Source organism: Hemiscyllium ocellatum, chromosome 6 (genome assembly GCF_020745735.1).
Source record: "Hemiscyllium ocellatum isolate sHemOce1 chromosome 6, sHemOce1.pat.X.cur, whole genome shotgun sequence".
Taxonomy (NCBI): Eukaryota; Metazoa; Chordata; class Chondrichthyes; order Orectolobiformes; family Hemiscylliidae; genus Hemiscyllium; species Hemiscyllium ocellatum.
Window position 1 is genome coordinate 68742316 of NC_083406.1, and position 15958 is coordinate 68758273.

Consider the following 15958-nt stretch of genomic DNA (forward strand, 5'->3'; position numbering starts at 1 on the left):
TCCTTGCAAATATTTTCTGACCCCTTTCAAGTTTCACAATTTCCTTACTATGGCAGGAAGATCAGAATTGCATACAATATTTTAAAAGTGGCCTGCCAATGTCCTATACAGCTGCAACATGACCTCCTAACTCCTATACTCAATGCAATAAAGGCAAGCATACCAAACGCCTTCTTCACTATCCTGTCTACCTACGACACCACTTTCCTGCATGGTAAATAAAAACTGAAATAACTGTGGATACTGGAAATCAGAAACAAAAACAGAAATTGCTGGAAAACTCAGAAAATCTGAGGGCAGCTATGGAAAGAGGTTTCAGGTCCAGTGATCCATTCTCAGAACTGACCTCTTTACAACCTTGGTTCAACATGGACAAAAGAGATGTATTCCAGCGGTGACGCGAGAGTGACAGCCCTTGACATTAAGGCTGCATTTGACTGAACATGGCACCAAAGAACCCGAGCAGAACTGGAATGAATAGGTATTGGGGGAAAATTCTCCGCTGGTTGGTGTCATAGCTGACACATAGGAAGATAGTTGTGGGTACTGGAGGTCAGTCATCTCAGCTCAAGGGCACCTCTGTAGGAGTTGCTCAGGATAGCATCCTAGGCCCAACAATCTTTAGGTGTTTTATCAATGACTTTCCCTACATCATAAGGTCAGAAGTGGGGATATTCACCAATGATTATATAATTTTCAGCACCTTTTACAACTCCTCAGATACTGAAGCAGTCCATGTTCAAATGCAACAAGATCTGGACAATATCTAGGCTTGGACTGACAAGTGGCAAATACAGACCACACATATACTAGGAAATGACAACCTTCAATCAGAGATAATTTAAACAACACCCCTTGACGTTCAATGGTGTTACTATCACGGAATCCCCATTATCAATATCCTGCAGGGTCACCAGTGACCTAAACCTCAACCGATGAGTCAAATAAACACTAAGAGCATTGTGGGTCAACCTACAGCACTTCGGCTGCAGCAGCTCAAGAAGGCCACTCACCACTATCATCTCAAGGGCAGCGAGGGATGAGCAGTAAATGCTGTCCAGCCAGTGACACCCATGTTCCACAAGTGGATAAAAATTTGTCAGGTTGAAAGTTCAGCTGGTCAAATGGGATGGAAGGCTGCAAAGAATGTGAAAAAAGTAAAACTGAAGAGGATGGTAATAATTTGGATAATCCCATCATATTTAAAGATTGTGGCTGAAATAAGAGTGGAAGAGGAGAACAATCTTTTTCCAAGACTGGAATTCATAAAGACAATTTTGTAAGCTGATCAGAAGGAAGCAATATGAGCACCCATAGAAACATATTAGAAGTTCAGTAAATAATAATGAAGTAGCATTTTTTTAAATATGGGGAACATCTATATGGGTTTGTTTTCAGCAGGAGAAAACAACAGTGAGTTCTGATATCTGTGGAAAAAAATACACTAAGTAGTATTGTATATATAAAGTCAATGGACCTTGGGAGTATCACATGGCCATTTGTCAAAACTGCATTTATCTTGGTAATTTACCATGTATGGTTACAGTACAACTAAGAAATATTAAATTGTGACAAACTCTTCCAAGTTTGTACCTGGATGTAGTTGATTGTAGATGTCTGGTTGGGAAGTGCAATAAAGTTCCAGAATAAATGGCTTTGTGCTTGTTTGATCCATCATCTCAACAAACCGTCGAACCCAAAAAGCATCATCATCTTGTATGTACAAAACAAAATAAATATTTACCAACTTCACAAATGCCATTACTTCTGAAAGAATTAACTATTTTGTAGCACTTTCTTCATCCTTCAAATGATATCCATCTCTGACATACCAAGTTTAACCAAAAATACATGGAAAATCATAACATTATAGATTGACAATACTGATCCTGCCAAGTTCCAGGATCCATTACATTATGCCAACTATTTTGACTTAAAACCAAACTCTAAGATTAGCAAACACTCATCCCCTGGAGGAAGTGATACCTCTGTAAGGACAGCTGGAAAAGTATTCTAATGTGTATAAAATGCACAATACTCAAAGAATGCAGAATACTTTACAGTGATTCTTTTTCGTCATGTTGCATCCTGAACACATGTAGGAAGATAGTAAGGAGAAAATAGCACTTATTTTGGAGGGAGAAGGTCTCACATACTGGAGGCACAGCACTGTTTAGCCAAAGGGGCCTCATTTGTGGGAGTCAAACCTAGACAGTAACATTCAATGTGTCAAGATTAATCAAAGTGCAACACTTGCATTTTTGATCAAATGGCACCCTCACCAACAACTTCCTGGCAACATGGCTTTGCTGCAGAATAAAATTGTGTACAATATCCAATTAGCCAACTGCTGTGATGGACTTACCTGGGTTATGCCCCATTGAAAATGTCTGACTAACAATGCAATATACTATATAATAATTTCAACTTTTGAATATTTAGATCATAGAATCTAAATCCTAGTTATGAGTTATCTGACAAAACGAACAATAATTTCACAAAGCGAATAAAGCAAGTTCAAGCATATAGTCTGCAAATGTCATGGTCTAGTAAGTTAGAATGGGAAATCATATAGAAGTTATAGTAAGTAGGCTTATTGTGCAGACATTTTGGATGCCAAAATTAATGCAGTTTTTCATGCATTTGTTTGAAGAATCTTTTAAGAATTTTTTTTATGCATTTACCTGACACCCAAATTCAATACTTGGCTACCTCTGTTTAAAGTTATTGTTCATGGCTTAAATTTAATTTATTGTAAGTCTGATACCCACATCTCAGTTTGCACATACTGACATTTATTCAATTATCACAGCCATACTAGCCACACATTTGCTAACACAGTTCCTCCTTTTTGCAGAAGGTGTCACATAACTGAACACAGCAAGAATTAACAAGAAAACAAATCACACCTGAATGCTTTCACCTTCATTGAGGAGACTATGCAGGCAACTATTAAAGGTCATGGCAAGCAGCAAAGTTGAAACCATTAAAGATTAAGGTGTTCTCAGTCCCAATCCTGTTCTTATATTCTTCCTTAGCCCTCATACCACAAAATACTTGATTTATATGCCATAGATAGTGCAAGTGTGCACCTCTAACTTTCTCTCCCGTCAGGTCAGTCAGCAGAAATTTTTTTTTAAAAAATGGTGCTGAACGTATACCATAATTGGTATCTTATATGTAAACACTAGCTCAGATACTGACTCTGGGATCTTGTTTCACATTGGTAGTGTCCCTCCCTCTGGATGAGGAGGCCAGGATCACATCTCAACTCTCTAGAGGTGTGCAATAACATCTCTGAATGTGTTGATTAGAAAATATCCAGACAGCAACTCTGCATGTATCTTGTAAGATTTCTGCTGCAGGGAACTGAAAACAGCATTCTGATGAGCCAGGCTACAGGAGTTGGTACGAAGAATAAAATATTTGGTGCTTTAGGAAGCCTGTTAGAAAGCACGTGTTCACCGCCAAGGAAAATGGATGGATCCAGGTCCAATTTGACACTGGGCTTTACACATAGCTTGGAGCTCCTCCTTTCCAAGACCAGCAGTGGCCAATTCTATTACAGTCAATTTGTTTACTTCCCTTGTTGCACAAACAGCTTCCATCAAAAAAAACTTTTACAAGCTTAGCTTTCTGCAATCATGAGCAGATTACTAGAATTCCTCCTCAACTACATCCACTTCCTTGTGCAGTTCTTTCTCAGTTTCTTGTCAGATAGTTTAGGGCTTGTACAGTCCCATCAATTTGGTAAAGTTGTGAAATATAGAGTGGAACACGTGACCTCGAGACCCACTCAGCTGAGTATTGAGAAGCTCTTCCAGAGAATTCTAATCAGTGAAATCACTGTTTCAATGCGCCAATAGCCAGCTCTCTCAAATGTTGTGGAGCACATCTGATTGTTTGCATACTTTGCACGTAGAGTAATAAAGATGTACAGCACGGAAACAGACTCTTCGGTCCAACTCATCCATGCCGACCAGATCTCCCAAACCAATCTAGTCCTACCTACCAGCAACCAGCCCAGATCCCTCCAAATCTTTCCTATTCATACACCCATCCAAATGCCTTTTAAATGCTGCAATTGTACCAGTCGCCACCACTTCCTCTGGCAGTTCATTTCATAAACATACCATCTTCTGCGTAAAAAGGATGCCCCTTAGATCTCTTTTATATCTTTCCCCTCTCACCCTAAACCTATGTCCTCAAGTTCTGGACTCCCGCACCCCAGGGAAAAGATTTTGTCTATTTATCCTCATAATTTTGTAAACTTCTATGATGTCACCCCCTCAGCCTCCGACAATCCAGGGAAAACAGCCCCAGCTTGTTCAGCCTCTCCATATAGCTCAAATCCTCCAACCCTGGCAACATCCTTGTAAATCTTTTCTGAACCCTTTCAACTTTCACAACATCTTTCTGATAGGAGGGAGACCAGAATTGCACACAATATTTCAACAGTGGCCTAACGTGTACACCCGCAACATGACCTCCCAACTCCTGTACTCAATACTCTGACCAATAAAGGAAAGCATACCAAACGCCTTCTTCACTATCCTATCTACCCGCGATTCTACTTTCAAGGAGCTATGAACCTGCACTCCAAGGTCTCTTTGTTCAGCAACACTCCCTAGGACCTTACCATTAAATGTATAAGTCCTGCTAAGATTTGCTTTCCCAAAATGCAGCACCTCGCATTTATCTGAATTAAACTCCATTTACCACTTCTCAGCCCATTGGCCCATCTGGTCCAGATCCTGTTGTAATCTGAGGTAACCCTCTTCGCTGTCCACTACACTTCCAATTTTGGTGTCATCTGCAAACTTACTAACTGTACCTCTTATACTCGCTTCCAAATCATTTATGTAAATGACAAAAATTAAAGGATGCAGCACCGATCCTTGTGGCACTCCACAGGTCACAGGCCTCTGAAAAACAACTCTCCACCACCACCCTTTGTCTTCTGTATCCAAATGGCTAGTTCTCCCTGTATTCTGAGAGATCTAACTGTGCAAGTGTTGTAAAACAGAGTCATATGCCACGCACTCAGTGGATAGCATTTGTCACCGAGAAGCCATCCTTACATTTGTAGGTATGGGTGAAATACTGCTGTCACAGGAGATGGATTATCCTGGATTGGAGGCATCATAACCCCCGCCAAAATGCAAGATATGGAGCTGCATGATGAGTCACTATTGTTGCACACTAATTAGGCTTTCAGGAAGTAACATTTCTTTCATTTGTGTTATATGAAGACAGATTGGATAGACTAGTTCTTTTCTTAAAGCAGAGGAGACTGAGGAGGGACATGTTTGAGTTACACAAAATTATAAGGGGTATAGACAGGGTAGATAAGTAGAAACATTTCCCCATGGTGGAAGGATCAATGAACAAGGGCCACAGATTAAGGATAAAGAGCAGAAAGTTTAAGCGGGGTGTTGGGAATCTGGAACCTTTTTGCCTGTAAGGATGATAGAGACAAAATCCTTCATGACTTAACATGAAGATATACATGTTAAGATATACATTTGCAATGCAAAGGCATACAAGGCTATAGGCCATGTGCTGGAAAATAGTATTAGAATAATTAGGTGGCTGTTTTTGACAGATGCAGACTCCTTCGGCCAAAGGGCCTTTTTCATGCTATACACCTCTATGATCCTATGAGAATTAAAGCATCTCAAAACAGAAAGCTTTGAAGAAATCTGACTACCCCAATGTCAACCACTGAAGAAATGTTTCCACAACTTGCTCCGGCAAAGGTCCTCATTAATGCCAATGCAAAGGGTGCACAGAGAGTGAAGCTCGATAAAAGTAGCAGATTCCTAACTTCATTCAGGATGCCATTTAGGAGATACAAATGGTTGTGCATTAAGTATAGTGTTTCTGCTGCTCCTGAAGAATATGTGGACAATTTGAGAATTTGAATGATCTTCTAAGGATATGGGGTAAACTATTTAGGACTGACATGAGGATAACTTTCTTCACCCAATGAGAGGTGAAGCCATGGAGATTTCTACCAAAGAAAGTTTTCAAGGGAAAAATATTGTATGATTTCAAGGACTTGGATACGGCACTTAGGACTAAAGAGATAAAAGGGTATGGGGGAAAAGTAGGACTGATCATAATGAATCGGAAGCAGGCTCAAAGGAGCAAATGGCCCACTCCTGCTCCTATTTTCTGTTACCTCCTGGAGTGGAACTGGTTGGAGATGACATACTACATCGTGGATACACAATGGAAGTCACCATTGCAGAATCTGATGACACTGTTGGGGAGAGTTCGTCAGATGAACTTGAAAAAGATGCAATTGGAGGTGGACAAAATCAAGTAGATAAGTTATGAACAGCGAAAAGACTTCACCTGGATCTGAGAAAGTGAGATCAATAAAGAGATGCAGAGTACAACAGATGTGAAAGAAGTGCAATAATTTATTATATTTGTGAATTATTTAGTAAAGGTCTGCCAAAATTGTCAGCAAAATGTGAATTTTTGTGTAATCTCGCTGTTGAGGATGCAATGTTGTGTGATGGTGCAGAACAAGAAAGAACTTTCACTGGAATCAAACTACTAGTGATGTCAACATCTTCCTGAGATACTATATTGTCAATTATTAAGTTTCCTTGAAATGTCAGTGAGAAAACCCATCTGCCACAAATACAATGAGTTGAAACAAACAAAAACAAGAATTGCTGGAGAAACTCAGCAGGTCTGGCAACATCTGTGGAGAGAAAACACAGAAGTTTCAAGTCAAGTGACATTTCATCAGAACTGAAAGCAGCGATGAAAAGGTGGTATTTATTCTGATGAACAGGGTGGGGGACACACAAAAGGAGTGATTGGTTGTATTATTGGCAGTTCTAGTTGCATGTATTTGCACTATTATTTGCAGTTAAGTTTTTTTTAATAAAAAAGGGGACATTTGGAAAAATGCGACTTTACATAGTTAACTTTGGGCTTGCCATGGTCTTTTAACCTTTATCCTGCAGTAAATACCTTTGTGGATAGACTGGAAGCTATTAAACACACATCTCTTGCAATATGATCAGAGATGATCAGACAGCATACCTGAATTGGTCTTTTAACCTTTATCCTGCAGTAAATACCTTTGTGGATAGACTGTGGAAGCTATTAAACACACATCTCTTGCAATATGATCAGAGATGATCAGCCAGCATACCTGAATTTTTAGGTTACTTTGCTTGTTGTCTTGTTTCAAGGAGAATGCAGCTAGCGAGTTTTGAGAAGATTTGTAGGTCAGGTTGAAGTTTTGGATGTAGGTTTGCTTGCTGAATTGGAAGGTTCATTTCCAGATATTTCGTCACCCTACAAGCTAACATCTTCAGTTAGCCTCCAGTCGAAGCACTGTTCATGATTCCTGCTTTCTGTGTTTCTTTGGGTTGGTGATGTCATTTCCTGTTCTTTTTCTCTCGTGGGGGGGGGGGGGGTAGATGGTGCCTAACTCGATGTGTTTGTTGATAGATTTCCAGTTGGAATGCCATTCTCATGCGATAAGTCCTATCAATGAACACATCGAGTTAGACTCCATCTACCACCCCCCTGAGAAAAATAACCGGAAATGACATTGCCACAGGAAATGACATCACCAACCCAAAGAAACACAAACAGAAATAGGAATCATGAACAGTGCTTCGCTGGAGGCCCACTGAAGATGTTACATAGTAGGGTGACAAAATGTCTGGAAATGAACCTTCCAGCTCAGCGAGCAAACCTACATATAGAATGCAGCTAATTATTATTGTGAAATTATCAAAATTAGTATGTTACAGTATCAATTTTATACAAGAAACAATGGAAATTTTTGAATTTTAAAATGTCCCATCATACATACACAAATTTGTAGGCAGCTGTTGATGATCTTTATTTCACCTAAAAAGTACAGTCTAGTGTTACAACAACAGTTTGAATCATAAAGCTGGAGCAGGACAGCATGCACATTGCCAGCATTAATGTCATTACAATATTTTATGGAAGTCCCTATACAGTTTCTATGGATCTTATCAGGCTACAATGCAAGGTATATTTTTAAATATGTGGAGGATGCAAATAAACAACAGTGAATCTTTTCAAATAAGCAATGTAAATACATTACCCTTCTTTCTGATTCTTTCACATCTGCCAACAAAAGTGACAAGGCCAATCACATCACAAACATAGGTATCCGGTAGAGTGTCCAATATATCTCTAAAATAAAACATGCTGCTTTATATTTAACAATAATAATTATTAAATAGATGACATATTTTGTATTTCATCACGCACAGAGAATGTTAGCCAAATATCCTCACTTATATCAATTTCAATGGTACAAAGTTTTCCATGACTTCAGTTCCTGACAAAATTTATGGCCATGTATATATTTTAACAATAGTTATGGAGAACTTCAAGAATTTAAAATAAGTGATAAGACTCCAAATAAATGTTAAGAAAATTCTGAAAATACTTCATTACAGTTTTTGCAGCCTTTGGGTGACTTTTGCAATCTATAACAATAATTAAATTATCTTTTTTGAAAAATAATATTAATAAAATACTTAAATCTAAATACTTCTCATCTATACATCATATTTAGAAGCTTTAAGTGCTTTTCATCCTCTTTGCTGTCATTTGTATGTTACTCTTGATGTTATAAAAAAATAATTTCAAGTTCAGGAGCACCAATTATTTTTAAGTTAACCTTGTGTCCCATTTTAATTATACCATTTGTGCCCAAGATGTCGTTAAATTATAGCATGTTAAATTTTGGAAAACATTAAGATTGATAAGTCCCCAGGGCCAGACCAGATTTATCCTAGGCTGCTCCAGGAAGTGAGAAAGGAGGTTGCGAAGCCGCTGGCGAGGATATTTGCCTCCTGACTCTCCACAGGAGTCGTACCGGAGGATTGGAAGGAGGCGAATGTTGTTCCACTTTTCAAGAAGGATAAAAGGGAAATCCCTGGCAATTACAGACCAGTCAGTCTTAAGTCTGTGGTCAGCAAAGTTGTGGAAAGAATTCTGAGGGATAGGATTTATGACTATTTGGCAAAGCATCATGTGATTAAAGGCTGTTAGCATGGCTTTGTGAGGATAAGTCATGCCTCACAAATCTTGAGTTTTTGAAGAAGTGTCAAGACAAGTCGATGACGATAGAGTAGTGGATGTGGTGTATATGAATTTCAGCAAGGCATTTGATCGGGTTCCCCATGGTAGGCTCATTCATAACGTCAGGAAGTATGGGATACAGGGAGATTTGGCTATCTGGATTCAGAATTGGCTGACTGACAGAAGGCAGACACTGGTTGTAGATGGAAAATATTCTGCCTGGAGAACAGTGTTGAGCGAGGTCCTGCAGGGTTCTGTTCTTGGGCCTCTGCTCTTTGTAGTTTTTATAAATGACTTGGATGAGGAGGTTGAGGGGTGGGTTAGTAAATTTGCAGATGACACAATGGTTGGAGGTGCCGTCGATAGTATCGAGGGCTACTGCAGGCAGCATCGCGACATAGACAGGATGCAGAGCTGGGCTGAGAAATGGCAGATGGAGTTCAACCTGGATAAATGCAAAGTGATACATTTTGGAAGGTCGAACTCGAATGCTGAATTAGGATTAAAGACAGGATTCTTGGCAGTGTGGAGGAACAGAGGGATCTGGGTGTGCAAGTACATAGATCCCTCAAAGTTGCCACCCAAGTGGATAGGGTTGTTAAGAAAGCACATGGTGTCTTGGCTTTCATTAACAGGGGGATCGAGTTTAAGAGCCGCGAGGTTTTGCTACAGCTCTACAAATCCCTGGTGAGACCACACTTGGAATATTGTGTCCAGTTCTGGTCGCCCTACTACAGGAAAGATACAGAGGCTTTGGAGAGGGTGCATAGAAGGTTCACCAGGATGCTGCTTGGACTGGAAGGCTTGCCGTATGAAGAAAGGTTGAATAAGCTTGGATTTTTCTCTCTGGAGAGAAGGAGGAAGAGAGGAGACCTGATTGAGGTGTTCAAAATAAGGAGTGGAATAGATAGAGGCAATAGCCAGAGACTTTTCCCCAGGGCAGGATTGACTGGTATGGGAAGTCATAGTTTTAAGATATTATGAGGAAGGTATAAAGGAGACATCAGAGAATTGTTCTTTATGCAGAGAGTTGTGAATGTATGGAATGCATTGCCAGTTGAGGTGGTGGAAGTGAAGTCATTGGGAACATTTAAGCGGCTGCTGGACATGCACATAGTTAGCAGTGAGTTGAGGGGTGCTTAGGTTAAGTTACTATATTTTACATTAGGCTTAAGTCTTGACACAACATCGTGGGCCTAAGGGCCTGTTCTGTGCTGTACTTTTCTATGTTCTAAGTACAATCACACGTACTTCTTGGCTTGTCTTCTTACCTCTCTACTCAATTAAACTGTATTCTGGATCAGTCGTGCTGGAAGAGCACAGCAGTTCAGGCAGCATCTAACGAGCAGCGAAATCAACGTTTCGGGCAAAAGCCCTTCATCCTTTATTCCTGATGAAGGGCTTTTGCCCTGAAACATCGATTTCGCTGCTCGTTGAATGCTGCCTGAACTGCTGTGCTCTTCCAGCACGACTGATTCAGAATCTGGTTTCCAGCATCTGCAGTCATTGCTTTTACCTCAATTAAACTGTAGGTTGGGAAGAAAGCAGGCTGAGTAAGCAAATCAGATAGCAATCAAAGCACCCAAGGGCTACTATCCAACATTGTAATGAGGGCAAATTAAAAAACAGGAAAAAAAAGGATACACTTAAGGGTGCAAAAGGGTGCATGAGGATTTTATAACAGCTTGGGAAAGATGATATCTGGTCAGCGCCACTACTGATTTACAGGTAACATATGGGATTGTTACATTGTTGTTGGGAAACCAATTCTTGACAAATTATGCAAGGTCTAAAATGACAGAGTATAAAAATAAAAAGAACGACTGAACATGCACAGCTGTGCTGAGTTGATGGGTTTACTCTGTCATAACGACATAAGTAGCCCTGTCTTCAATATCACAACCATTCAAATTGAGTCTTTTTTTTAAGAACAAGAACAATTGCTTTTTACATGATGAATCTATCTTATGTCCAAAATTTTGCTCAAATTGTGACAAAACTGCAAAGTACCTCAAGGAGCTGCAAGATGGAACTTTTTTAAAAATAATTTAAAATCACTTTTTCAGCTTTATAGAAGCAGCTTCCTTGAAAGAACTACAGATTACAAATAGTGTTACTTTGGATAAATGTACACGTGTTATTTTCCCAGAATTTCATGTTAATGCCGAGTGCAACCTGAAACCAAGCTGTATTATTGAAAATTGTAAACATCATATAAATTAAACTAGTAGGTAGAAATTAGAAATTGTAATCAATATTGAATTTGCATAGACAATGGTGTTTTGACCTTAAATTCTTAATTCATTGAAAATACGCTCTTTTATTAGATTAGATTAGATTAGATTAGACTTACAGTGTGGAAACAGGCCCTTCGGCCCAACAAGTCCACACCGACCCGCCGAAGCGCAACCCACCCATACCCCTACATTTACCCCTTACCTAACACTATGGGCAATTTAGCATGGCCAATTCACCTGACCCGCACATCTTTGTGACTGTGGGAGGAAACCGGAGCACCCGGAGGAAACCCACGCAGACACGGGGAGAACGTGCAAACTCCACACAGTCAGTCGCCTGAGTCGGGAATTGAACCCGGGTCTACAGGCGCTGTGAGGCAGCAGTGCTAACCACTGTGCCACCGTGCCGCCCACACTTTCTTTAGAGAATACTTAAAGAACGATGTCTGTCTAGAATGCTAGAATAATCTCAATTAGGATTGTTAAGAAATCTAAAATTTCCATACATATTGAAAATAAACAGATCAAGCTGAAAGAATATTGATTAAAAATGTAAATTTATGTATACACACAGAAAGGCGTTTTGTCCTCAGAGGAAATTTGCTTGGTAGACACAGTAAACTGTACATCGTTGCAAACAGCAAGCTTGGGGATACAACTAGCTTAACTGTGCAAATTAGCCTTTGATAATCTAGGACCCCAATTTCATTTACATCACTTTCCAACATCATGTTTTCTTATTATCATAAGTAAAATGACAATCCTTTATGAACTTAAGCAACCTTTCACTTGTCTAATATGCCTGGGGAAACAAGAAATACAATAAATAATTTCATATCAATGACCAGACAACATGAGCAGTGCACAAGGAATAAAATTTACTTGAAATAGTTGAGATTTCATTTCATGTGCATGATTTTAGGTTTCACTAAGATTCCAACAACCAGATTGCAGCTAATTAGGTCTTGAACAGACTTGGGGCAAGACCCCTACTCCCATTTAAGGGAGAAATCTTACATTGGAGAACTGTCAGCTATACTGTAGTCACAGCACTCCCACTGAGCTGGGATTCCAGCTCGCCTTCAATAAGATCTTTGCTGGAGATGGAAGGGCAGCTCAGTTGAGAGGGTCTTCAGTAGGGCTAGACTAGTAGGTGCTAGCAAGAGGTTGAGGGGAATGAAGGGAGGGTTTGAAGTGCAAGGTCTGGAGGGGATGAGGAGAGTATAATCTCGGAAGATTATAGATATGGAGAGGCACCTAAAAAAAAGAAACACCATCCCCATTGTAATTTCCCTCCAGTAGCCCAAGACCTGGGAATTAACAGGCTTCAAATATGGCTCTGGGTCTCCACTTGTTACAGGATGATTTGCAGAGGGGTGTGAAAAGGCCTGGCTCAAAGACTGATAATTCATCCAACATCTGTTGCAAGTAAAATGAAAGTAAAGTCAGGGACAGGTAGGTAGGCATTGGGAAAACTGCCCATGAAATTAAGATGAAGTTTATTCACCTTATTCTTTAATTGGTGTCCAGTAGTGTACCATAAGGAGCAGTGCTGGGTCCCTCATTGTTTGTAATATATATCAATGATATAGAAGAAAATGTTGGGCGGCTGATGCCAAGTTAATGGATGCCAAAAAGATTGATTGGGTGGCTGTCAGTGAGAAAGAAGATCTAGGTTACAGGAGGATAAAGACTGATTGGTCAGATGGGCAGATCAGTGACCAACGGAATTTAACATTGATAAGTGTGAGGTGATGCACCTTGTAAGGAGCAACAAGCCAAGGGAATACTCAACAAATAACAGGATGCCAGGAAACTCAGAGGAACAGAGAGACCTTGAGGTGCTTGTTCATAGATCCTGGAAGGCAGCAGGAAGGCATAATAGTTATGAAAGCATATGGGACACTTATCTTTATCAGCCATGGCATGGATTACAAGAGCAGAGAGGTTATGTTGGAGCTGTACAGAGCTTTGATTAGATGTGCAGTCCTGGTCACCACACTATAGGGTGTGATCGTGCTTGAGGGATGCAGAGGAGATTCACCAGGATGTTGCCTGGGTTGGAGCAGTTTAGTTTTAAAGAAATGCTGGATAAAGCTTGGGGTGTTTTCTTTACAGCAGCAGCAGACAGAGAGGACTTAATTGAGGTGCATAAGATTATAAGGGGCACTGACACTGTGGATAAAAGATTGTTGTTCCCCTTAATCGAAAGGTCAATAACAAGGGGATATAATTTTTAGATGAAAGGAAGGAGGTTTAGAGGGAATTTTCACCCAGAATCGTGGGTATTTGGAATATGCTGCCAAAGAGGGTGATTGAGGCAGGAAACCTTCACTTTTTTTTACAAAGTACTTGGATGAACACTTGAAATGTCTGAGGCTAAAGCTCAAATGCTGCAAAATGAAACTACTGTAGATTTAGTTTTTTTGTCAGTGCAGACTCAATGGGCTATATTGTAAGATTCTATGATTATACCCACCCCCACTTATCAATCTGCCCCAGAAAGCATAAAATTCTGATCCATATTTTAGTTCAACCAAAATAACTTCTCATCCTACAAATTAATTACTGTGGACATGTATAGAGATTACCTGGTAATAAAACGATACTTAATATTAGGAAGCCTCCACTCAGGTTTGACTTGCTTTGCTGGAATAATCTTAATATCAGCAGCAGGTTTCTGAGGGTTCAAGGAAATATCTGAAATGCAAACATAATAGCTATAACAAGAATATATACAGGAGACATCTACTTGGTGTCAAAACACTAAACTATAATATTGCTTACAAATTAAAATAAATGCAAAAATATGGTACTCCTTTCTCATTTATTGCGGATGGATAAAATTTAAATTTTTTTTATTCATTAAGGGATTGTGGGCTGTATTGGCTTGGCCAACATTTAATGCTCATTCCCAAGTGTTCTTCAGGAGGTGGTGGTGAGCGCCTTCATGAACTGCTACGGTGTATTTGGTGTAGGTACACTCACAATGCTATTAGGAACAGACCTCCAGGATTTTCACTTCATGCAAATGAAAAAACTGTGTTATATTTCTCAAGTCAGCATGGTGAGTGGCTTGGTGAGGAACTTGTAGGTGGTGGTGTTCCCATGCATCTGCTGCCCTTGTCTTTCTAGATAGTAGTGGTTGTGGGTTTGGAAGATGCTGTCTAAGAAACCTTGATGAATTTCTGCTGCACATCTTACAGGTGATACATACAGCTGTTATTGTGCATCAGTGGTCAATGTCGTAAATCTGGTGACAGTCAAGTGGGCTGCTTTGTCCTTGTTGGCGTCAAGCTTCTAGAATGTTGTTGGAGCTGCTCCTCTTCCAGGAAGGTGGAAATATTCCATTAAACCCATGACTTGTGCGTTACAAGTGGCAGACTGGTGTTGGGGAATATATTGCAGTTATGAGTAAGTGTGCGCCTCATATGAATCATCTCTGAAAATCACCTGATGAAGGAGTAGCAAACTGAAAGCTAGTACTTCCAATTAAACTTGTTGGACTAAAACCTGGTCTTGTGTGATTTTTAATCTCTAAAAACATTCAGGAAATATATTTTGGGGACAAAGACAGGAGAAATTATGGAAATGAATGATGAAAAGACAGAGATTGAACAAATTGTTTAGGTCTGGCTTTACAGTAAAAGATACAAGTTGAGGCTAATCAAGGAGCCAATAAAATTTAAAGCCATGATAATTAATATCAGCAGAGAAAATGTACTAAAAAAATCTAAGACTAAAATCTAACAAATCCTTAGGATTTGATGGCCTACATCCAAAAAATGTAGCTTCACAAATAATGGATATTCTAGTTATGATTAAAATTCTCCAGATTCTAAAATAGTGATTGCAGGTTAGGAAATTTAACATTGCAATTTAACAAAGGAAAGAAGAAACAGGAGGCCCAACATTAGTCATCAACAAAATGCTGAAAGCTATTATTAAGGGGATGCAGTACATGAAATGTACTTGATTTTCTGAAAGCCGTTTGATAAAGTGCATACGAGTGGTTAGTGCAAATGATAAGGCTTCATATAGTTGGTGATAATAAATCAGCATGAAAAGAGGATCAGTTGAGAGATGGAACAAAGAGTATGGATAAATGTTCTAAGTCTGCAGGCTGAGACTAGTGGAGTGCCACAAGGATTAGTGGTGAAGCTAAAGTATTTGTAATCTATATTAATGACTTAAAGAGACAAAGCAATGTATCAAAATTTACTGACAGTACAAAGCTGAATGGAAGTATAAGTTGTGAGGATGACACAATAAGGCAGTAGAGAAACAGACAAATGAAGTGAAAAGGCAGCAAGATGAAGTATAATGTGAGGTCATCCTCTTTAGTAGTAATAAAAAAGTAGATTTTTTTTCAAAGGCATTACATTTATAAATGTTACTGTTGAAATTTGTGTGTACTAATACAAGGAATGTAATTCACATTAGGTACATCAAGCAATTAGGACAGCTATTTGGTATGTTGGTCTTTATTGTCAGTGTTGGAGTGCAACAGTACGGAAGTCTTAGCACAGGACTTGAGTAAATCGATGTCAGGAATACTGTATGAAGTTTTGGAATCTATATTTGAGGAGTGACATGCTTGCAGGGGAATACAGCATAGGTTC

General features: G+C 39.4%; 1 protein-coding gene across 1 annotated transcript in view; it reads right to left on the reverse strand.

The window, feature by feature from the left end:
* LOC132816933 (RPA-related protein RADX-like) overlaps window positions 1-15958 on the reverse strand; it is a 96648-nt gene that overhangs the window by 40051 nt on the left and 40639 nt on the right. Inside the window, exons 4-6 of the mRNA XM_060826957.1 lie at window positions 13928-14036; window positions 8111-8202; window positions 1594-1713 (exon numbers count right to left, since the gene is read on the reverse strand). Coding sequence (XP_060682940.1) covers window positions 1594-1713; window positions 8111-8202; window positions 13928-14036 — 321 coding nt within the window. The remainder of the gene's footprint in view (window positions 1-1593; window positions 1714-8110; window positions 8203-13927; window positions 14037-15958) is intronic.